Here is a 24,930-nt window from a genome sequence, read left to right as displayed (position 1 = left end):
TGTCTTCTACAATGGTTGAAGTAATTTACACTCCCACCAACAGTGTACAACTGTTCCTATTTCTCCACATCCTCTCCAGCATCTGTTGTTTCTTGACTTGTTAATGATCACCATTCTAACTGGCATGAGATATTATCTCATTGTGGTTTTGATTTGCATTTCTCTAATGACCAGTGATAATGAGCTTTTTTTTAATATGTTTGTTGGCTGCATAAATGTCTTCTTTTGAGAAGTGTCTATTTATATCCTTCACCCACTTTTTGATGAGGCAGTTTGTTTTTTTCTTGTAAATTTGTTTCAGTTCCTTGTAGATTCTGGATGTTAGCCCTTTGTCAGATGGATAGATTGCAAACATTTTCTTTCATTCTGTAGGTTGCCTATTCACTCCAATGATAGTTTCTTTTGCTGAGCAGAAGCTCTTTAGTTTAATTAGATCCCATTTGTCAATTTTGGCTTCTGCTGAAATTGCTTTTGGTGTTTTAGTCATGAAGTCTTTGCCTATGCCTATGTCCTGAATGGTATTGCTTAGGTTTTCTTCTAGGGTTTTTATGGTTTTAGGTTTTACATTTAAGTCTTTATCTTGAGTTAATTTTTGTATAAGGTGTAAGGAAGAGGTCTAGTTTCCATTTTCTGCATATGGCTAGCCAGTTTTCCCAGGGCCATTTATTAAATAGGGAATCCTTTCTCTCTTGCTTGTTTTTGTCAGGTTTGTCAAAGATCAGATGGTTGTAGATGTGTGGTATTATTTCTGAGGCCTCTGTTCTGTTCCATTGGTCTATATATCTGTTTTGGTACCAGTACCATGCTGTTTTGGTTACTGTAGCCTTGTAGTATAGTTTGAAGTCAGGTAGCGTGATGCCTCCAGCTTTGTTCTTTTCGCTTAGGATTGTCTTGGCTATATGGGCTCTTTTTTTGGCTCCATATGAAATTTAAAGTAGATTTATCTAGTTCTGCGAAGAAAGTCAATGGAAGCTTGATGGGAATAGCATTGAATTTATATATGGCCATTTTCACAATATCAATTCTTCCTATCAATTAGCATGGAATTTTTTTTCCATTTGTTTATGTCCTTTCTTATTTCCTTGAGCAGTGGTTTGTAGTTCTCCTTGAAGAGGTCCTTCACGTCCCTTGTAAGCTGTATTCCTATGTATTTTATTCTCTTTGTAGCAATTGTGATTGGGAGTTCACTCATGATTTGACTCTCTTCTTGTCCAATATTGGTATAGTAATGCTTGTGATTTTTGCACATTGATTTTGTATCCTGAGACTTTGCTGAAGTTGCTTATCAGCTTAAGGAGTTTTTAGGCTGAGATGATGGGGTTCTCTAAATATAGAATCATGTCATCTGCAAACAGAGACAATTTGTCTTCCTCTCTTCCTATTTGAATATCCCTTATTTCTTTATCTTGCCTTATTACCCTGGCCAGAACTTCCAATACTGTGTTGAATAGGAGTGGTGAGAGGGGACATCCTTGTCTTGTGCTGGTTTTCAAAGGGAGTGCTTCCAGCTTTTGCCCATTCAGTATGATATTGGCTATGGGTTTGTCATAAATAGCTCTTATTATTTTGAGATATGTTCCATCAATATCTAGTTTATTGAGAGTTTTTAGCATGAAGGGGTGTTGTAAACATTTTAGCTTTTATAATCCTATCAATCCTTATGTTTTATGCTCTAGTCTCAGGAACTTCTGTACTCCACCCCCAGACCATTTTACCCTCTCTTGTGAAAAAACCTTTGGGTTCCCAGCAAGGAGTTGAGCCAAGGGATGTGGGCCTTTTTGTCAATCTTTATCTGATTAGCCTGTCTCCACATTGCCCCAGGAAATTATTAATCAGCTTTCTCGTTGTCATTTTTGCCTTCTGATTTTTGGAACTTCCCCAATCTCGTGTAAATATAGAAAACTGGTTTGGGGCTCTTTAATGTTGGAGAACCAGCAGAGACTCCCTTTGGTCCACCCAACATTTGATAGTGTTGTATTAAGACTCAAAAGGTAAACAAAAATTTTATTCTCTCATTAATACTATCCGAAAATCTTGTTCAAAAGAGAAAACTAAATTTTACTTTGTATTAGAGTATTATCAATAGTAAATCTAATTTTAATACAATTTTATAAATGATTTCATTGACTCTCACTCAGCTTTTGAGCACACAAGAATCCCATAAAGCTTTTATCTGTCCAAAGGAATATAAATAAATCGCTCTACCTTAAAGACACATGCATATGAATGTTCATTGCAGCACTATTCACAATAGCTTTTCAGTTTCAAAGACGTGGAATCTACCTAATGCCCATTGATGCCCTCTTACAAAATTGCTTTCTATGTTTCTCTTTCTCCAACTTTTAGATCTATTTAGTTGTATCTATATCATTTCTTCCATTCATTTTGAAACAATCTTTAAAATACCACTAAACCGGGCCAGCATGCCTACATGCTCCTAGTCTTTGTGCACGAGTGGGAGGTGGCAGGCCTCCAACGATGCAGCTAGTCTTTGTGCGTGAGTGGGAGGTGGCAGGCCTCCAACTGTGGCCTTCTCTGCTGACTGTTCTAGTGAGGCGTCTCCAGCCATGAACCATTTTGGTACCTGGTTGGTGGGAGGCATGGTGACCTCGTTGCTGCCACTGAAAGCCTGCAACAATGAAAATCTCAGCAAAATTGGTATGTCTTTGGATGATATCATCAAACTAAATTGACAGGGAGGAAAGAAGCAGAATTTTCTAACTGGAGCCTGGCAATTCAGGATGAGCGTATGATGGAGAATTCAACAGAATTCTGGCTTTGGTAAGACTAGTCTGAGCACAGAGGAAGAGTAATGCCTGGAAAGAGACAGCTTTATGGAGTTATCACTGGCCTTGCATCCAGGAAATCAACTGGAATTCACAAAGAAATTAATCCTATGAATCATCCATCTCTAACTGACAGGAATATAGAACGATATTTTCTAGTGTTAAAAAGGAAGGCAAACCTTCTGGGACAAATATGAAGTGCAGAAAAAAACAGTTGCAGTTCTCAAGGGACCTAACCAGCTAAACAGAAAAAAATAACATTCCAGCCAATTTTACCAAGACTGGAAATAAATTAAGCCATCAGAAACACATGCGTCGGGCAACTTTTTAGAAGAGACCTGAAGGTTCAGACCCAGTTGAACACAACAGCAATTGCTGGATAATGTAGTACGAAAGAGAACTCATCAGTGGCAGATTTTTGTTGCAGGACTTCTTTTTAGCTCAGCTAAAGATGTGGTCCTTGTCCCATGGCCACAAAAATTTAGGCTCACAATCTGTGGAGTGAGAAAAATGGAACTTATTGGGCAAAAAGGAGAAAAGGGAGAACAGTTACTTTCGGCAAAGCCGGAATCTCCGCTAGTGCGCTCCCTGCCTCGCCATTTGAATCCAAGATTCCACACAGGAAGAGGAGGGGCCAGGCTCCTCCCTACTGCAAATGGCAGAAACTTTGGTGGCACCCCAGTGTGCATTCCTCCCAGTGCTTATATGCGGTCGGAGTTTTTCCATGGACTCCTTCCCACTGGCTGTCTCACTTTCACCACAAACGGAGGAATTTTGACTCTATCTTTGGACAATCCTGGAGCAGTGCAATGCCCAACAACACAGAAATCAGGATTAATTCATACTGCTGTATCTTCATTTTTAACAAAATGGAAGCAATCTGACATAACAAAAGTTCCTGAAGTGGAACCCTACAATTGACATAAATTGTGCTGGAAAACAGACAGAGATGACTTTGAATGAGAAGTTTAGGATCCTGAAGGAACAAAGAGCCACTCTGACAAACAACAAAGGAGGAAGCTGCTTTGTAACTGTGTTAGTCTGTTCACACACTGCTAATAAAGACATACTTGAGAGTAGGTAATTTATAAAGGAAAGAGGATTAATGGACTCAAAGTTTCACATGGCTGGAGAGGCCTCACAATCATAGCGGAAGACAAAGGAGAAGCAAAGGCATGTCTTACATGGTGGCAGGCAAGAGAGCTTGTGCAGGGAGCTCCCATGTATAAAACCATCAGATCTTGTGAGACTTACTCACTACCATGAGAACAGTATGGGGGGGAACAACTCCCATGATTCAATTATTTCCACCTGGCTCTGCCCTTAACATGTGGGGATTATTACAATTCAGGGTTGAGATTTGGTTGGGGACACAGCCAAACTATATCAGTAATCATGGGATAGATCCCATATCAAAGGGAATTTTGAGTGATGATGCTGAAAAATTGAATTGCTTGAAGAGTTTCTCACAGAAATTCAAGAAACTATGCTTCAAAATATTCACAAGGCTAACTCATTTTTATTTTTGAAGGTTTTATTTTTTAAAAATAAAGCAAGTATAATATAATGCCCTGAGAGAATAACAGGGAATATACCTGTTCTTAAAGATTTCATTGTTGGCTCAGACAGAACAATTATCTATTTGACTTCTTCGGTTCCTCTTATAGCAGAAGGAAGATAGAAACATAGAAATTGATTATTTTTATGTTAGTGGTATTTAGGATCTCATTGCCTTTGCCCATTTTTTTTTTTGAGACTTGCCCATTTTTTTAGATTTTATCATGACAAATCTTGGCCTTCTGAAATATGAGTAGGTCCCTTTGTTGCTGTCACTTATCCTTTAGTAGTGTTGATGCAGTAAATACAGTTGCCTTGTCTTCATGAGAGATATTTTTAAAAATATTGGAATTCTAGTTTGGAGTTTTAAGATTTATGAAAATATCTGAAACTTGTTTCACTTTTCAGGTACATTTTAGGCTAATGCCCCAGAATTATGAATTTTTAGTGCTGAACTTATAATAAGAAATGTGGCTCTAGGCATTAGTCTCAGCTTAAAATGTTAGTGCTTAAAGGCTGAAGATGCATATTTACAAAGTTACCTGATAGGGCCTTGGAGGAGAGGGTCCAGTTTAAGAATCTGACAGTTTGTATTTACTAAACGAAAGCATGAGAGCAAGTAGCAAGTTGAAAGACAGGTAACTGAGATGAAAAACTTCAAAACTTAGGTCATATGTGTACTGTTTGGATTTAGTGTAGTCTTGAGTCTAGTGTCCACAAATAATTCTTCAAATGATATTTAGAAGAATTATAATTATTAAATGAATTGAGTCCTTCAGACATTTTGATAGTAAAATTAATAGCCATAAAGTCCTAAACTTTAGTTGAAAAGTTACTTCTCATTTGAAAAGTTAAAATTTATGAGCTTTGAAGCTTGCTAAATTAATTTATAGCTCCAAAACCAAAAATATACTTGTATATGTCACAAATAACAGATGCAAAATATATAATAGAATTACATTGTACCTTGTTGTTTACCTTTCACTGATTTCTTGTATGGTATAAAGTTCAGTATTGATGGGGAGAAAAGGGCTTCACCCCTACCCCGCAGACCTTTGATGGGCGGGAGGCGTTAGTCTGTTTGCCAAGACAGTGCTGAGTCCTCAGATGTTGTACACTATAAATTATAGTATAATAACAAATTCAGCAAAATGTTCCAGCTGTAAATTACAAGTTTGGTCATTTTGAAGCTTGACATTTTAGTTTGCTATAATGTTAAAAACATCCAAGTAGGTGATAGTTTCTCTGGAGTATATTATTAATGTTGACTTGTCCTATAAAACAAAACATCATTATCGTTCAGCCTGCCTTGCATTGTATACTAGACTTCATTCTTGTCTCTCATGCTTCTTGGGTTACTTAATGGTTTATGCTAGCCCTGGAAAGCTATCAGTAAAAATTTCATGCTTATATCAAAGAATTAAATCTGATCCTTAATATCTGATATTTTGCCAATACTTCTAGTGATAAGGGATTTTTGGAAGTCAGTCACAGAATTTAAAAATAAATTCTAGTCTTTCCTCAGCTATTTGATACTCTTCCCTGTTCCCGCGAAAGACATGATCACATTATTTTTTATGGCTATGGGGACAAATAGGCCAAGTACTCATTGCCAAGCATTTTTCTAAGTATGCATGCTTATATTTGGTCCAGAAACAATGCATTCTAGATTGGTTTAGAATTACTGGTAGCTTATTTTACAGCAAGGAAAAGCAGCTGAGCAAGAATTTGCTGTCTTTAGAACAGTTTGTGAAATATGATACAAGGGTGTTTTAATTTCCTATTCCCTATTCTCTCTCTACTCTGCTCCTCTGACCCCATTCATTGAAAGGCAGCTGCCTTATTTTACATGAAGGCCTGCAATGCCTCAGATTTCTTTCAGCTTGCACCCCTGATCTCGATCTGAGCATATGGTGAAGCTCTACAGAAAGTTGGCAGATAGAGAAAGACCTACTCTGTGGCTACAGTTTCTTCGAATTCTAGTTTATCAAACCAATCCACACATACCCATTAAAAGTGCATTACATTTTCTGTTGATTTCTCCTTATTTTTTTCTGTTGGGTTTATTTTTCGCTGCTTTATCATAATTGTAAATCAGCATGTAGAAGAGAAAATTTCCTGTTTCCTATGGAGCAGCTTGTCACTTGCTGGAGTTCAATTCATGTAGATTCTTTGCATTCTCAGTAATCTAATGAGTTACAAACAAAACAAAAATAAAGACCAAAAAAAAAAAAAAATCAACAACCCCAAAACTAATTTTGTAGTTTATGCAGATAGTTGTGTTTGTTAGAGAGAACAGTGGTAACTCCTGTGGCTTTCTTCATGCTAATTAAAAGGAGACGGGCATTTCTTAATTTTTAAAAGATTACAAAAAGCTCAGCAGGACTTTTATGTACCTGAAGGGCTTGTCAGCTTCTAGTTTTGCTTTCCTTTGGGTAAATCCTAAGTACAAAGCTATGGATGTTTTTTCTCTAGAGAGCAATACACACACCACCCCTTTTGTTCTTTCCAAAGATTTTATTCTCATTCTTTTGAGATCCTTCTGGGTTTTTTTTTTTTAACTTTTATTTTAGAATCAGGGGATATATGTGCAAGATTGTTAGGTATATTAGGTGATGATGCTGAGGTTTGGGGTATGACTGAACCTGTCACCCTGATATTAAGTAAAGTACCCAATAGGTAGTTTTTTAGCCCTTGTCCCCGTCCCTCTCTCTGTCCTCTTGCAGTCCCTAGTGTCTACTGTTCCCATTGTCCATGTGTACCCAATGTTCAGCTCCCACTTATAATTGAGAACATGAGGTATTTGGTTATCTGTTTCTGCATTAGCTCACTTAGGGAAATGGCCTTTAGCTGCATCCATGTTGCTGCAAAGGACATGGTTTCATTTTTTCATGGCTGTATGGTATTCCTATTCCATGATCCCTCTATTTTTTTATGTTCTGTTGCAGATAAACTCTTGGATGCAAGGCATTCTGTTTCCAAGATGTGGGGAAGGGATTAGCGTGAAGTCAAATGCCTCATATGTATATAGACGTTCAATAAATAACCATATTTTCAAACCCACATCTTATTTTTATCCTCCATTGTACCTGATTTTTTTAAAGGTTCTGTATAACAGATTGTGTTATCTTCCTAGATGTATTGATACCATTCATGCATATTTTGGCTGCTGCTTCTTTAACACTGGTTCATTATTGTTATAAAATTTGTCAGCTTGCTTACTGTCTTCTAGAAATCTGTTGAAAACTCTCAGGTGTCCTGTACTAGAAGACTATATCAGGAAGTTTCTAAAGAACTAGAGGATTAGAACTGACTCCTAAGTGGTCTGAATGCTGATTCAATTCACCTTTCATCAACCCTTATCTCTACTTTATTTTACTGCTCCTCTTTCTTTCTTTTTTGAGGTTTTGAGGTTTTGCTGAAGATATTCCTGAAGAATCATCCCAGGTGCCACACTAAAAAAATGATCCGGTTGACAGCTACCCCTGTGAGTGCACTTGTTGATGAGCCAGTGCATATCCGAGCTACAGGCCTGACTCCCTTTCAGATGGTGAGTTTTCAGGCATCACTGGAAGATGAAAATGGAGACATGTTTTATTCTCAAGCCCACTATAGGGCCAATGAATTTGGTGAGGTGGACCTGAAGCATGCTTCTTCACTTGGAGGGGATTATATGGGAGTCCACCCCATGGGTCTCTTCTGGTCTCTGAAACCTGAAAAGCTATTAACAAGACTGGTGAAAAGAGATGTGAATAGGCCTTTCCAGGTCCAAGTAAAACTTTATGACTTAGAGTTAATAGTGAACAATAAAGTTGCCAGTGCTCCAAAGGCCAGCCTGACTTTGGAGAGGTGGTATGTGGCATCTGGTGTCACACGAATTAAGGTTCGAGAAGGCCGCCTTCGAGGAGCTCTCTTTCTCCCTCCAGGTGAGTAGAATTACTCTGCTTATTGTTATTCTTGTTTTTCCACTTTAAATATATTATCCATCTAGAAATTTAGCTTGAATAGCTTGTAGAATTACTCTGGTTATTGTTATTATTGTTTTTCCACTTTAAATGCATTATCCCTCTAGAAATTTAACTTGAATATGGATAATACCTAGAGCACTGCTTCCTGCCTTACAATCAATGTTAACCTTGGGTCAGAACAAGAATGTGGTAATATTCTACTCCAGCTCAAGTTTCATCTCAACAATTCTGAAGCTTGTCTAAGAATGTGACTACATACAGTTTATGGAGTCCCTACATTATGGGCTTTACATAGCTTTGGATTTATGCTAAATTTTTCTGCATTGAAGCCAAGATGGGAGGATTAATAGAGGCCAACAGTTCAAGACCAGCCTGGGCAACATAGCCAAACTCTTTCTCTATAAATACTAAAAAAATAGCTGGGTGTGGTAGCAGGCACCTGTAGTCCCAGCTACTCAGCAGGGGCTGAGGAGGAAAGATCTCTTGAGCCTGGGAGGTTGAGGCTGCGGTGAGCCATGTTCCTGACACTGTACTCCAGCCTGGGTGACAAAGCAAAAAAAAAAAAAAGATAATGCATGCAAAATGCTTATCATAGAACCTGGCAATACTAAGCACTCAAAGATGAACAAATGTTAGACAAAACTTTCTATGATCTGACTTCTGCATACTTCTCCAGCCTTATCTTATAGCTCTAATCTTATAGCTATATGAAGACCCTCATCTTGATGTGATGGAAACCATATCCCAGATCCTTGTACAGGCTCTGTCAGTTTCAGTTTAGGCATGGGTTATTACCTTGTTGCCACAATAAGCTGGAGATAAGATGGACTGAAAGATTGCAGCAAATATAGAGGATGCAAGAAACTTTGTACCCTCTAGCTTCATAAATATTACATATTTATAGACTATTCCATGAATCTAATAATATAGCATGCTTCCTAATGGCTATAAACTTATCAGAACACTCATAGTTTCCCACAGAAATCTCCAAATACCAATAAATAAGTGGTTTAAACATCTTTTGGTACATTTCTCAGAGTTTATTGTGGGGCCAAATAAAGCAAAGTTAATTTCTCAGAAGAAAAAAAGCAATAAAAGCTTTCCTTTCCAAATTCGCCATAACCCATGTACTTGTTCAGATAAATTTGAATTTTTAAAATACCCAGTAAATAGCATGTAGACTACTTTATTATGTATAGGGACCAAGAATTAAATGGCACAAATTGCTGTGCCTCTATTATCCCACCCCAGTTAAAAATCTGTTTATTGGTACAGGCCTTCCATCTTGGGATGATGTAGTGGTTTAGAGTGTGCTGTTTGTGAATCCTCTTGAACACTGCATGTGCTGGGTCTCCTGCTTCAAGTGTGTTTTCTATAGGGGCAACAAAAGAGAGCTGAGTTGTGTCAGGTTATAAGGAGGTTGAATCAGATCACAAATATTTCTTGACCGTAACATTCTTCCAAGATAAAAGCCTCAGTGCTTTTAAGTGTTCCCCCATTCTTGTCAATCAGATGGTAAAAATATCCTTATTCATTTATGCAAATGATAATTTAAAACTAAGATATATTCAACATCACTTTATTTCTTCTTTATTCATTGTAATTAATTATAGTAATTTAAAAAAATTCCCAATACTCCTTTAAATCAAGCCACTCCTTTCAAATATGGATGGGATCACTCTGTCTTAGTTAAAACCACTTATGAAAGAATAGAATATCCCTAATAAGTGCATCATAAGTTTCTTTCAGTGTGTGGGCTCTGCTTTATTTTGGAAAAAAGCTGCCTATATGGAGTGAGTGTAGAATGATACTCTGGCCATCCCTACTTTTTACCATGTGTCAGCCTGCAGAAAATGAACATGGTGTTTTTGAATAAAAGGGCTCATCATTTACATAAGCTTAGGTGTAAGATTTCATCACTGTATAGTCAAATGAATGTAGCAGAGCAGTGTTAAGTCAGGATTTTAGCTAATACAATCATTTAAAAAAATTTTTTTGAACCATGTATTTCTTTGAGAACCAAATTAAATGTGTGGAACCTCTCATAAGTAAAATTCACCTGTAAATATATATATACCATATTTTGCATATATTGTAATTTCAGGATCTTCACGGATTTCCTAAAGCTTATTTTTATACTTCTTTATAGGTTAAGAAGCCCTGGCCTAATTTCTATGCCTTTCTTTACAACAAGAGTATAGAAACTACCGTGAATTCCCATTTCCTCAGCTGCAGAGAGTAAATATGTCTGTGAATGTAGTTCCTAGTCAAACGTCTAGATATTGTGTTCCATTATATATTCAATGGGCCTTAATTCTGCCCCAGGTAGAAGGCTAAAAGTGTTGGAATTGTATTTAAATATTTAAATGTTAATTTCAAAATTACATTTGAATGTAATTTTGCATTTCTGCTTTGTGTTCTCATGTTTTTACTCTTTTCTTTATTTTATCTTTTCTTTTATTATCTTATCATTTGCATTTCTGCTTTGTATTTTCAAGTTTTTCTTATCTTTTCCACACCTTCTCTGTTTTGTTATTTTTCAGGAGAGGGTCCCTTCCCAGGGGTAATTGATTTGTTTGGTGGTTTGGGTGGGCTGCTTGAATTTCGGGCCAGCCTCCTAGCCAGTCATGGCTTCGCCTCCTTGGCCTTGGCTTACCATAACTATGAAGACCTGCCCGCCAAACCAGAAGTAACAGATTTGGAATATTTTGAGGAGGCTGCCAACTTTCTCCTGAGACATCCAAAGGTAATTTTTGCCTTTTCAGTAGGTTTGAGTCCCTGGGGTTTTTTTGTTTTTGTTTTTGTTAAGAGACAGGGTCTTGCTCTGTCACCCAGGCTGGAGTGCAGTGGCATGATCTGACACTTGGCCAGAAGCCAGTGCCTTTTGATACTACAATGTGCACAGGCTGCCTTCCTATGCATTTTGTCTTTCTGAGCAAAAGACACTGGATGAGAAATAAATCATGTGAATTATAAATAACATGGGCATGAATAGAATTTCAAGTTCACTGAGAATCGTACTTGGAAGTTAACAGAAGTCATAGGATATTATGGTTATTCTTTAAAAAGGGACTGGCTGGGTGTGATGGCTCAAGCCTGTAATCCTAGCACTCTGGGAGGCCAAGATGGGAGGATTAATAGAGGCCAACAGTTCAAGACCAGCCTGGGCAACATAGCCAAACTCTTTCTCTATAAATACTAAAAAAATAGCTGGGTGGGGTAGCAGGCACCTGTAGTCCCAGTTACTTAGCAGGGGCTGAGGAGGAAAGATCACTTGAGCCTGGGAGGTTGAGGCTGCGGTGAGCCATGTTCCTGCCACTGTACTCCAGCCTGGGTGACAAAGCGAAAAAAAAAAAAAAAGAAAAGAAAGAAAGAAAAAAGGATAATGCATGCAAAATGCTTATCATAGAACCTGGCAATACTAAGCACTCAAAGATGAACAAATGTTAGACAAAACTTTCTATCAAAACTTTCTGTGATCTGACTTCTACATACTGCTTCAGCCTTATCTTATAGCTCTAATTATTAACTAGCTATCATTTTTCTCATCACTATACTTAACTGGACAGATAATCTGTATTTCTTTGAAGAATGAGTCTGAATTTTTAGTTACTCGTGAGCCCTTAAACATAATACTATTAGTGCTTTCCAATCCATATGCCTTTTAAAATTTTAAAACATGTGCTTTGCTACTATGATATGGGATAGAGTTGGAGTTTATTAAACCTTGTTAATTGCCCAATATTTTTTCTTTCCTTTCCTTTCCTTTTTTTTTTTTTTTTTTTTGACAGAGTCTCGCTCTATCGCCTAGGCTAGAGGCAGTGGCACAATCTCAGAATCTCAGCTCACTGCAACCTCCACCTCCCAGGTTCAAGTAATTTTCCTACCTCAGCCTCCTGAGTAGCTGGGACTATAGGCGCGTGCCACCACACCTGGCTAATTTTTGTATTTTTAGTAGAGACGGGGTTTTGCCATGTTGGGAAAGCTGGTCTCAAACTCCTGACCTCAAGTGATCCACCTGCCTTGGCCTCTATTTTTTTTTAATAAGAATTGAAATAAAATTAAATCTCCATACTACATGGTTTTTTATATAAGGATCACCAAAATATAATCAGGTTTGCAGAAATAAGATAAGCAACAATTACTGACAATCTACTGATGTAGTGAACATTTTAAATGGCTATTTTTGATGCATATAATGGAACTGCCCTTGAAATGTCAGTCAGTATTATCATTGTGAGCCTTCTTGGCTTAGATGAGAAGTGGAGAGGTTATGTGACTCTCTTTTTTCATTGTCTTTGCCTTGTTCCCCTTATATTTGCTGCATGACTTTTTCATCACTGTTCTTGCCAGTGTCACATAGATAGCTAGTTAATGATTAATCCAGGCCTGGAAACCAGATTTTTTTCCCCAGACTCTGAGAAATTCCATTAAACCTGCTTCACATTGTCTCTTCTGAAGGATGATAAGAACAGAGATTTTTTTTTTTCATTGAAGCCACCAGTTTTTTTATTATTATTATTATTATTTTTTTTTATTATACTTTAGGTTTTAGGGTACATGTGCACAATGTGCAGGTTTGTTACATATGTATCCATGTGCCATGTTGATTTCCTGCACCCATTAACTCATCATTTAGCATTAGGTATATCTCCTAATGCTGTCCCTCCCCCATCCCCCAACCCCACAACAGTCCCCGGAGTGTGATGTTCCCCTTCCTGTGTCCATGAGTTCTCATTGTTCAATTCCCACCTATGAGTGAGAACATGCGGTGTTTGGTTTTTTGTCCTTGCGATAGTTTACTGAGAATGATGTTTTCCAGTTTCATCCATGTCCCTACAAAGGACATGAACTCATCATTTTTTATGGCTGCATAGTGTTCCATGGTGTATATGTGCCACATTTTCTTAATTCAGTCTATTGTTGTTGGACATTTGGGTTGGTTCCAACTCTTTGCTATTGTGAATAGTGCTGCAATAAACATACGTGTGCATGTGTCTTTATAGCAGCATGATTTATAGTCCTTTGGGTATATACCCAGTAATGGGACATCATTTTTTATGGCTGCATAGTATTCCATGGTGTATATGTGCCACATTTTCTTAATCCAGTCTATCGTTGTTGGACATTTGGGTTGGTTCCAACTCTTTGCTATTGTGAATAGTGCTGCAATAAACATACGTGTGCATGTGTCTTTATAGCAGCATGATTTATAGTCCTTTGGGTATATACCCAGTAATGGGATGGCTGGGTCAAATGGTATTTCTAGTTCTAGATCCCTGAGGAATCGCCACACTGACTTCCACAATGGTTGAACTAGTTTACAGTCCCACCAACAGTGTAAAAGTGTTCCTATTTCTCCACATCCTCTCCAGCACCTGTTGTTTCCTGCTTTTTTAATGATGGCCATTCTAACTGGTGTGAGATGGTATCTCATTGTGGTTTTGATTTGCATTTCTCTGATGGCCAGTGATGATGAGCATTTCTTCATGTGTTTTTTGGCTGCATAAATGTCTTCTTTTGAGAAGTGTCTGTTCATGTCCTTTGCCCACTTTTTGATGGGGTTGTTTGTTTTTTTCTTGTAAATTTGTTTGAGTTCATTGTAGATTCTGGATATTAGCCCTTTGTCAGATGAGTAGGTTGCAAAAATGTTCTCCCATTCTGTAGGTTGCCTGTTCACTCTGATGGTAGTTTCTTTTGCTGTGCAGAAGCTCTTTAGTTTAATTAGATCCCATTTGTCAATTTTGGCTTTTGTTGCCATTGCTTTTGGTGTTTTAGACATGAAGTCCTTGCCCACGCCTATGTCCTGAATGGTATTGCCTAGGTTTTCTTGTAGGATTTGAATGGTTTTACGTCTAACATTTAAGTCTTTAATCCATCTTGAATTAATTTTTGTATAAGGTGTAAGGAAGGGATCCAGTTTCAGCTTTCTACATATGGCTAGCCAGTTTTCCCAGCACCATTTATTAAATAGGAAATCCTTTCCCCATTTCTTGTTTTTGTCAGGTTTGTCAAAGATCAGATAGCTGTAGATATGCGGCATCATTTCTGAGGGCTCTGTTCTAAGAACAGAGATCTTTCTTGCAGGTCTTATTTCTCTATGTGTTGATTTTAAGTAACTTCTAAGAACTCATAATTTCCTGATCCCAAATTTTGTGATAGAAGTTGTAATAAGAGTTACAGTTTTGGCAAGGGCCAGAAACATTAAAAAGCCTGCACAGATTTGAGTCATGCTTTTTTGTTCTTTCATGTTATACTTGCTTTTACTTTATCTTTCATGGCCAAATCCACTCTGAGTTCCCATCTTTCCTTACCATAACTGTCGCTCTCTATCTTATATATTAAGATATAGGATTGGGAGAGGTGGGGGAGAAAGGTAGGTCAAAGGGTATAAAGTTTCTATTAGACAAGAAGACTAAGATCTGGTGATCTGTTGCACAGCATGGTGACTATAGTTAATAATAATGTATTGTATATTTCCAAATTGCTAAAAGATTAGATTTTAAATGTTCTTACCACAAAGGAATGGTAGGTTTGTGAGGTAATGGATATGTTAATCATCCTGATTTGTTCATTCCACCATGTATATATGCACTGAAATATCACATTGTGCCCCACAAATATGTATAATTACTATTTGTCAATTAAAAATAAAAATTAGGCCAGGCACAGTGGTTCATGCCTGTAATCCCAGCACTTTGGGAGGCCAAGGTGGGCAGATCACCTGAGGTCAGGAGTTCAAGACCAGCCTGGCCAACATGGAGAAAACCCAACTCTACTAAAAATACAAAAATTAGCCAGGTGTGGTGGCGGGTGCCTGTAGTTCCAGCCCAGGAGGCTCAGGCAGGAGAATTGCTTGAACCTGGGAGGCGGAGGTTGCAGTGAGCCGAGATTGCACCACTGCACTCCAGCCTGGGCGACAGAATGAGACTCAGTCTCAAAAAATAAAAATAAAATAAAAAATAATAAAATTAAAATTAAAAAATATAGAATTTCAGAGCTTGAAAGGAACTTTTAATTGATTCAAGCCACCCCTGTTAAATGTGCAGAGTAGAAAATAGAGAGTATATATGACTCATTCCATTTGTTTAGTTTTTTTTTCCCTCTTACCCTAAGAATTTCTCACATTTTCATCAGCTTGGCATGAGTTGTATATTGATTCATGTGTTTCTAAGTAGTAGGGAAAATATCCCAAACATTGGTTTATAAAATGCCTTTAAAATATAGGAGATCAATTAAAATAAATATAGGAAGTCAACAAAGGTTTTAGAAAAGTGATGCTTCTCTCTAGGACTCTGTCCTTGCCAGGAGCCAGTGCTCAGGGAGAATCAGAGCTTTATTTTGTGGCACAAAGAACAATTTTCTTTAACTCCTCCTTAGAATTCCCAACCAAATTGGTAACTGGGAGCAATACACTCAATACTAAAAATTAACTCATGAGCATGTAGTTTCCTTTTCATTTTAACTGCTGTTACCTTAGTTCAGGACAGTATAATTTCCTGCTTATATCAGTGCATTAAGCTATGGCTTTTCTGCCTCCATTTATGCAAGTCAGAGTTGTAAAATGGGCCTTCCTAGAACACAACTATTTTACTCATTTGCTTAAGAGTCTCCCTATTTATTATAGGATAAAGGCCAGGCTTCCTAGCATGTTAGACAAAACTTCCTATGATCTGACTTCCGCATACTTATTCAGTCTTATTTTATGCCCATCCATAAAATTTGTCCTAATTTTCCTCCTTAGTTAGGAAAAAAACTGAAGATGCTTAATATATCTTTCAAAGCTATGCACCGTAAAGTTGGTGTTTTCTTTTTCAGACTTATTATGTTATTTCCCACCTTATACACTAAATTAAAATCATGAAGAACTACTTGTCGTTCCTCTAAATGCCTTGCTCTTCATTGCCTCTCAGTTTTTGCATGAGTTTCTCCCATGGTGAATACATTAGGAATGTTTTGGCTACATTTCTCAAAAAAGTGGCTGATGGTGTCTTAAACAACATCAACATAAGGTATCTTATTCTCTTACATAACAGGTTTGGTGATAGGTGGTTCAAACTCTGACTTAGAAACTCAGTGTAGTTTTTGATCAAGGAGATTAGATTGACAATTCTGCAATTCTCTAGCCTTACTCTGAAGGTCACAAAATGACTCTGGCAGCTTCAGGAATTAAGTCAACAGGCCAGCATCCTAGTCTAAAAAGAATGATCATAAACATAGGCTTTCTCTTCATGATTCTGTGTCATTTTGCACGGGGGGGGAAAAAGTCCTTAGGTAGAATATGTCGGCCTTAGAAGAGAGGCTGAGAAAAGGAAATAGATGAGGATCCATCAGAATTTATCCCTTGGGGCTGGATATATTGCTATGCCACACAAAATCAAGGTCATATTACCTTTGAAATTGTGGAGAATGGCTCCTGTGTAGGCAACTAACAGTGTCTGCTATACTCAGCATAGAATACCATTCCTTCTTGTTGACTTTCTTTTTATTTTTATTTCTTGAGACAGGGTCTCACTCTATTGCCTAGGCTGGGGTACAGTAGCACAGTCATGGCTCACTAAAGCCTTGAACTCCTGGGCTCAAGTGATCCTTCCACTTCAACCTCCTGAGTAGCTGGGCCTACAGGCAGGCACACACCACCATATCCAACTAATTTTTTAGTTTTGTAGAGATGGAGTCTCACTATGTTAACCAGGCTTGGCTTTCATTTTTCGATATGAAGACTCATTTGTTTTGTAGCCCATTTCCTCTGAGAGCCTTTCTTTGACCCTGCCTTTATTCCCTGCTAATCTGGGTTGGCAGTCTAGCCTATATGCATTCTTATATCATAGAATTTATGATGCTCCAGTCTTCTGTTGTGTTTTTTTTTTCCTCCTGTGTCTTCATCTGGCAGTGAGTTCCTTAATGACAAGAGATTGTTCCTTTTCTCTCTGTGACTCCCAGTGCTTGCCATAGGGTAGATAATTTAAGGATGCTTATTTGATGACTGACAATGATGGAGGAAGCTGAGCCAAGCCTCCTTTATGACATTTTTCTCCACAATGAGAAAACTTTTGGAAAAAACAAAACAAATCTAGAATCCTCTGTTCAACTCTATCCTACTGATCTCACTTTCTTTCTCAGTCTCTTCCTACAAGGTGCCCTTTCCTCTGAAGGGAGGAAAGTGTACCAATCATCTATACCCTGACCCACATGATTCACAATAGTCATGTGCCATTTCTTATTTTCCCCACGACATTTGCATTTCTTTAGGGCATTTTAAACTCAGAACCTAACACAATACTGAATCCATAATATACAGTCGGTAAAGCTTGACATATTTTTGGAGTATTTCTTTTGAATACATATTATATATTCCAGAACTCTATAGCTAGGGATGTGGGTAGGATTAATACTTGCTGTGTTCTCATTAGCCAGTGAAGTTCTTTGGTTGTTTGAGATTGTGGAGTTTTCCTAAATGAAGGCTAGAATAATTTCTCATTTCTATTATTTTTTTCAGGTCTTTGGCTCAGGCGTTGGGGTAGTCTGTGTATGTCAAGGAGTACAGATTGGACTATCTATGGCTATTTACCTAAAGCAAGTCACTGCCACGGTACTTATTAATGGGACCAACTTTCCTTTTGGCATTCCACAGGTGTATCGTGGTCAGATCCATCAGCCCCTTCCCCATTCTGCACAATTAATATCCACCAATGCCTTGGGGTTACTAGAGCTCTATCGCACTTTTGAGACAACTCAAGCTGGGGCCAGTCAATATTTGTTTCCTATTGAGGAGGCCCAGGGGCAATTCCTCTTCATTGTAGGAGAAGGTGATAAGACTATCAACAGCAAAGCACATGCTGAACAAGCCATAGGACAGCTGAAGACACATGGGAAGAACAACTGGACCCTGCTATCTTACCCTGGGGCAGGCCACCTGATAGAACCTCCCTATTCTCCTCTGTGCTGTGCCTCAACGACCCACGATTTGAGGTTACACTGGGGAGGAGAGGTGATCCCACACGCAGCTGCACAGGAACATTCTTGGAAAGAGATCCAGAGATTTCTCAGGAAGCACCTCATTCCAAATGTGACCAGTCAACTCTAAGAAGACTAGATATTCCTAGAAAATAAAGAAGCAAATCTCTTTACCAGGACCTTCTCTCAATTTTCATGGTGGAATGTCTCCCCCAACTGCCACACACATTTTGTATTAATTTTAACGATTAAAAAGAGCATAGGGTAAAAACCTGATATTTCACTTATACTGCATAACAAGCTATGCATAACATGGTGGATAAATCCTAAAACAAATCATTTTACTTATTATTTACATGACTTTTCTTTCCATCAGTTCTTCTAAATAGGACTGAGGTATAGCACACTGGCAAAAATAAGAAAAGGCAAACAAGAATAGCACTGAAGTAACAGATATCTAAAACCAAATACTATGTCAGAAAACACTATATAGTAAGAATTTATCAGATTAGAGCAGCAGGAGAAAATTAATACTAAATTATAATCATTTTAGTGATATTTTTCAACTTCACCACGGTAACTTTGCAACATCATTTTTCATTTGTGGGGTATTAAAATTCATGTCAAAAAGGAAAGAAGGAATGGAGGAAGTCAGTTAGTTCATTGCAATGAATTACCTCTTCAGTTCTTAAAAACATGCCCATTGGCACATAATTGAGACATAATAACTAAGACTAGAAGAGCCTTGGTTTAAGTTATGAAGCAAATTAAAATGGAAAATACAAGAAAATAGAACCAATTAGGTTGAAAATGCCCCTTGCTGAAAATCTGTATTAAAAATAAAATTAATACAACTAAAAAATAAAAATAGAAACACAACTCTACTAGTACAGGCTAGCCTGGGGAGTTTGATAAACTGAGTGATTGGGTCAACTGTCACTGTACTTCCACAATGAATTTCTTCAGTCATGTTAGAGTAGCACATGAATGTGAGCTCTATAAGGACAGGTACTATATTTCCATAAGACCCAAATAGTTACTGTACATCCCGTAAATAAAAAATACTTTAGTTTGATAACCAACTGAATATATGAGGACTCCATATAATTCAACCACATGGTTGTTTGCTGTACAGTCCTTTGCAAATATTAAAACTTTTTTTTTGCTATAAGGCTTTGATCATACAGTTCTCATAGCAACATAACTACCATCTAGCATGTACCACATTTTGCAAGACTTTAAGTTCAACATTCCAAACTGTCAATTTGTATTATGTCCAAATGCAGTATCCTTGAGGAATATAGTGGGTCAGTTAAATATCTAGAGACATAGAAACATCTGCTAATTCATCTCATTGAGATGGATCATTCTGATCTCCAGCATCAACCCGCTTTTCATCAGCTTCTCCTACTTCATTCTCCTCATAGTCTTTATCATGAGGAATTCTGTATCCTGTCTCTCATCTACACTTTCTGGCCTTCCTGGTTGTGATTTATTGGTACAGTCTACACAAAAACCATAGGGTCAAGATCCATGTCTTACTCCAACACTGGCTGCTAACATGATCTTACATACCATATATTTGCATTTTTATCCTTCTTATGCACCAAGAAATGTTTTCTTACATGTTTTCTTCAAGTGTAAAAAATCACAGCTAAATGATCTAACTCCTGTATGAATAAGCAATGCTTTTTTAGTGTTTGTTTGCATTTGGCTGCTTAGCTACAATGATGGCATTTTAACTTATTCATGATTAGAGATGATGATATGGTTTGGATATTTGTTGTGCCTAAATTTCATGCTGAAATGTAATCCCCAGTGTTGGAGGTGAGGCCTGGTGGGAGATGTTTGGATCATGGGGGTAGACCCTCATGGTTTGGTACTGTCTTCATGAGAGTATGATAGTGAGTGAGTTCTCAAGAGATCTGACTGTTTAAAAGTGTGTGGCACCTCCTCCCCATCCTCACACTCTTTCTTGCCTCCTCTCTCACCATGTGAGATGCCTCCTCACCGTTCACCTGCTGCCATGATTGTAAACTTCCTGAGGCCTCCCCAGAAGCCAAGCAGATGCAAGCATTATGCTTCTGTAAAGCCTGCAGGACCATGATCCAATTAAATCTCTTTTCTTTATAAATTACCCAGTCTCAGGTATTTCTTTACAGCAACACAAGAACAACCTAACACGAATGATTAACAATTTTCCCAAGTTTCTTGTTTTGGCCAAGATTCTGGCAATAATCCATATTTGAAATCAAAGTATCTGGTATCAATTCATACTTGAAGTCACTTGAATTGCCAGGCATCAATCCATACTTATTATAAAATCATGTGAAGTTCTAACATCACCTCCATCTTGATTAGACCCAGCTTCAGCCAATACATTCTTATCATCATCTGGCCCTGAAAGTAAAGCAACATCCAAATCTGGTTCTTCCAAGATTTCTACTCAAATGTGAGTAGCGTATTTTCCTCTGAAAAGGGAATAGGTGGCTGCATCATTGAGTAATCTTCCAAATTTGTTTCATTATTAGATGATGTATTATAAATAAATCTCCTTGTAGTTTTGTTTTTCCTCCATGTTTCCCAGTTTCTTGAATTCCCTGAGAGCCCATATTATTCCAAGCAAACACTTGTTTGACCTTTGGATTTGTTTTCAGCCATTTCAGGAGATGCATTCTGGATCCAACTATTGTCATTCACTTGGTAGTTTTCTGTTTGGCCCTTGTTGACATTACAGCCATCATTTTCAGTTTTCATATTACTTGCCAAATTGGTAAGATTTATTGTTGCCCAAAAATTGGCAATTTTTTGATACCATGATGAAGACAGACCATCTCTATTAACTGAGTTTTGTTTGTTTGTTTGTTTAGACAGTCTTGCTCTGTCACCCAGGCTGGAGGGTAGTGGCACAATCTTGGCTCACTGCAACTTTTGTTTCCCAGGTTCAAGCAATTCTCATGCCTCCCGAGTAGCCGAGATTACAGGTGTGAGCCATCACCTTTGGCTAATTTTGTATTTTCAGTAGAGACAGGGTTTTGCCATGTATGCCAGGCAGATCTTGAACTCCTGGCCTCAAGCGATCCATGTGCATTGGCCTCCCAAAGTGCTGGGATTACAGGCATGAGCCATCATGCCCAGCCTGGTTTTCTATTATTATAGTCCACAACTGCAGGCCCATGGAACTTCTGATTTAATGCCTATATTTAATTTTTAATAAATTTAGGAATCTTTAATAAAATTTCAGCAAGTTTGAAATTTCACTTGTTTGAAGATAGGCCACTGTCATTATTTTGGCTTGTGAGCACCAGGTTACCAGAATACAAGAAGTCTACAAAGACTGAAAAATTTTGACTGCAGCAATATCTAAGTGGGTAGTATTATTTCGGTTAGGGCTTTCTTAGTTTTTAATGCTATATAAAGTCTTAAAGAAATGGCTGCCAGCAACCAGGATGTTCTTAGGAGCCTTACAGATTTTCTGCTTACCACAGTGCTGACACCACAAAGGCTACCTTTCTTTTTTTGTTCATTTTGTTGCCACAGAAGTTGACAGCAGTAATAATTCTCATTTAGTCTTCTAGTACACTCACAGTACTCCTCCTCTAATGGTATTCCTGACTCCTTGGCATTATCTCCATGGAGTCTGTACTCAACAGAGATGCGGTACCACAGGAGAAGGGTGTTTTTGTTGTTGTTGGTCCCCCAAGAAAGCTCATCATGCCCCACTTGGGGAAGGTTCAGACCTCCATCATCCATGGGGTCAGTTGGCACCAACCTCAAGATATAAGGCCAGTATCCTTGGAATGCTGCAGAGAGGGAAAGTCCTTGAGCTACAAGGTCTTTGAAAGGAGCACTGCAGCTTCTGCACTAGAGACTTCGACTGCATGAGCGGGAAGTTCTGGACAGTCTCTCCTTCACCAGCTCCTATAGTCCTGCCCTTCACAGAGGAATATCTTCGATCTTTTATTGTAAGGGGAAGTCACAGCAAGAGAAGGGCAAGAGGACTGAGAATGGTCGCCTTAACTTTAAAAGGGAAAAACGGTTTCCACTTAACCCAATATCATACACTGTTCTACCTGACCTAAAATGTTCCAGTTTGCAATCATAGCAATACGTAAGGGAATAAAAGCTACCACTATATACTACAGAATGCCCTGGCTTATAAAAGAGACATGAAATGAAACAGAGGTTGACGTTTGTTGATGTCCTAAAACTCAAATTAAATATGCTTAGATCTCTCATTTTAAAATAGTAATGCAATTGTTATTGGAAAACTAGATCTGGGAAAATAATCCATTAGTTTAAGGCAATATGGAAGTTGGTATGGATATGAGATCACAGAATGGGTCTACAATCAATAATTCAGCAAAAGCTAATAAAATTAAATAAACTTAGTTTTGTGCTTCAAAATGTCCAACATTTTGGCATTCTCAGCAATGAGAAAGGAACCATATGAAATTCCCAGAATTGCAACTTGGGGACACAGCCATGATGAGGGGATTGTGTGTCTCTAAATTAGGAGCTGGCAAACTCTTTCTCTAAAGTATTAGATAGCAAATATTTTCATTATTGCAAGCCATAAGGTCCCTGTCACCATTACTCAGCTCTGCCATGATAGCACAGCAACACCTATGGATAGTGTGTAATGAATGACTGTCTGTGTTTCAATTAAACTTGATTTATGGACACTAAAATTTGCATATAGTCTTTGCATCACAAAATAGTAATTTTCTTTTTATTTTTTCTCCAAGTATTTACACATGTAAAAACCATTCTTAACACACAAGCAGTACAAAAATTGGCTGTAGGTTATCTGGCTTGCAAGACATAATTTTATGGTCCTGGGCATGGTGCAATCCAAGTAACCTTGTCCAAGGTCAACTTTGAGGAGTTTTCTCTAAGGGGCAAGTCACAGCCCAAATATTTCTGAGCTACTAAATTGCAATGTATGGAAGTGGAAGGTGATTGGTGGATAATCAAGGTGAAGATAGATGACTAGAAATATATTTTAATCGTTTTGTAGGTAGGTGGGGAGCCAGTGAAGAATTAGGGTAGTGGAAGTAACTTGAGGACACTTTGGTTGTGTGTGCCTAAACTCTTTTCCTTCTATCTGATTTCTGATACTCCCTCTGTTTAGAGTAAAATCATTCCATTTTGTTGAGTGAGACTAATAGCCTCCCTCCTCTCTCAGTTATAGAAGTGGTCATATTTCATAGACCCAGTCAATAGGAACATCTCCTTTGACTATATGAGTAATAATCATGCAATGGCTAACACCTCCAATCCAAAGTTATATAATAGTTGTCATAATGGGTGTAATTTTCTTATTTCCTGTTTGGGACTTTAAGAGGAATGTTTTTGCCTATATAGTATGATGTTGGTATTTGGCCTCATGTATATCCCTTGATTTATAGTCTATGGAAAATTTTTTTAAACTAAGAATTTTTTGAATTATTTTTCAAGTGCCTTTTTAGCATCATCAGAAATAATTCTATGGTTTTTCTCTGGATATCTAAATGGAATAAATAATTTTTTAGTATTTAGTCATCTTTGCATTTGAGAAATGAAACTCATTTAGTCATGATGTATTCTTAATTAACATCAATAAATGGGATTAAACTGTTGTGTCCTTTTTCATGATATTTTTGGGTTAGATATTATACCAATGTACTTCTTTCATAAACAGAATCTTAAAAATTTCTTTTTTAATATAATAGTTTAATTACAATAAAAATTATCTCCTTTTTAGAAAGTTTAGTAGTATGATCCTGGATATATAATTATTCCTGGTAATTTTTTAAAAGACAACCTGGATTTTTATTGATATCTAGTAAAATATATTTTTTCTATATTATAGTGGATATTTCCAGTCCAAACCAGTTCTTTATATTTTTTAGCCTTTCACATACCAGGAAAATAAAAAAAATATTTAAAATTAAATTACATGATAAAATATTTAAAAAAAAAACCCTTAATATGGCACATTAATGTTGCCAGAGTTAAAACAGAAAAGGACATGACCTGACCCTTTTCAAAAGAACACATACATATGCCCAACAAGCATATAAACAGAAGTTCAACATCACTGATGATTAGAGAAATGCAAATCAGAAGCACAATGAGATACCATCTTACATCAGTCAGAATGGCTACTATTAAAAAGTCAAAAAATAACAGATGCTGGTGAGGTTACAGAGAAAAAGGAATGCTTATACACTGTTGGTGGGAGTATAAAATTCAACCATTGTGGAAAGCAGTGTCGCAATTCCTCAAGAAGCTAAAAATACAACTACCATTCGACCCAGCAATCCCATTACTGGGATTCCATTCCCAAAGGAATAGAAATTGTTCTATCATAAAGATACATGCATGCATATGCTCACTGCAACACTATTCACAATAGCAAAGACATGGAATCATCCTAAATGCCCACCAATGGTAGACTGAATAAAGAAAATATGGTACATATACACGATGGAATACTAAGCAGCCACAAAAAAAGAACAAGATCATGTTCTTTGCAGGAACATGGATGGAGTTGGAAGAAACTAACATAGGAACAGAAAACCAAATAGTGCAGGTTTTCCCTTATATGTGGGAGCTAAATGATGAGAATGCATGGACACAAAGCGGGGAACAACAGACACTGGGGCCTATTTGAGAGT

At 37.5% G+C, this 24,930-nt stretch overlaps 2 protein-coding genes and 1 pseudogene across 2 annotated transcripts; 2 read left to right on the top strand and 1 right to left on the bottom strand.

The window, feature by feature from the left end:
* Positions 1 to 2,567: 2,567 nt before the first annotated feature.
* On the top strand, positions 2,568 to 7,650 carry LOC116475441 (UAP56-interacting factor-like; annotated as a pseudogene).
* On the top strand, positions 7,550 to 20,475 carry BAAT (bile acid-CoA:amino acid N-acyltransferase). The gene is made up of 3 exons (XM_032164692.3): positions 7,550 to 8,269; positions 10,855 to 11,057; positions 17,811 to 20,475. Exons 1-3 carry the CDS (start codon positions 7,807 to 7,809, stop codon positions 18,396 to 18,398), a joined length of 1,254 nt encoding a protein of 417 aa, XP_032020583.1. The 5' UTR covers positions 7,550 to 7,806; the 3' UTR covers positions 18,399 to 20,475.
* On the bottom strand, positions 19,581 to 23,563 carry LOC116475339 (zinc finger and BTB domain-containing protein 10). Its single transcript, XM_032761396.1, is given in 17 exon segments — positions 19,581 to 19,711; positions 19,714 to 19,854; positions 19,857 to 19,915; positions 19,917 to 19,953; positions 19,956 to 20,057; positions 20,464 to 20,523; positions 20,526 to 20,586; positions 20,589 to 20,720; positions 20,723 to 20,844; positions 20,847 to 20,899; positions 20,901 to 21,111; positions 21,408 to 21,438; positions 21,440 to 21,521; positions 21,523 to 21,555; positions 21,557 to 21,620; positions 21,623 to 21,745; positions 21,748 to 23,563. Coding segments are annotated over 17 exon segments (1,716 nt in total). The 5' UTR covers positions 22,022 to 23,563.
* Between the last annotated feature and the right edge of the window lie 1,367 nt (positions 23,564 to 24,930).

Source organism: Hylobates moloch, unplaced genomic scaffold (genome assembly GCF_009828535.3).
Source record: "Hylobates moloch isolate HMO894 unplaced genomic scaffold, HMol_V3 SCAFFOLD_10, whole genome shotgun sequence".
Taxonomy (NCBI): Eukaryota; Metazoa; Chordata; class Mammalia; order Primates; family Hylobatidae; genus Hylobates; species Hylobates moloch.
Note: the sequence above shows the minus strand (reverse complement) of the source record. Positions and strands in the feature narration are given on the sequence as shown.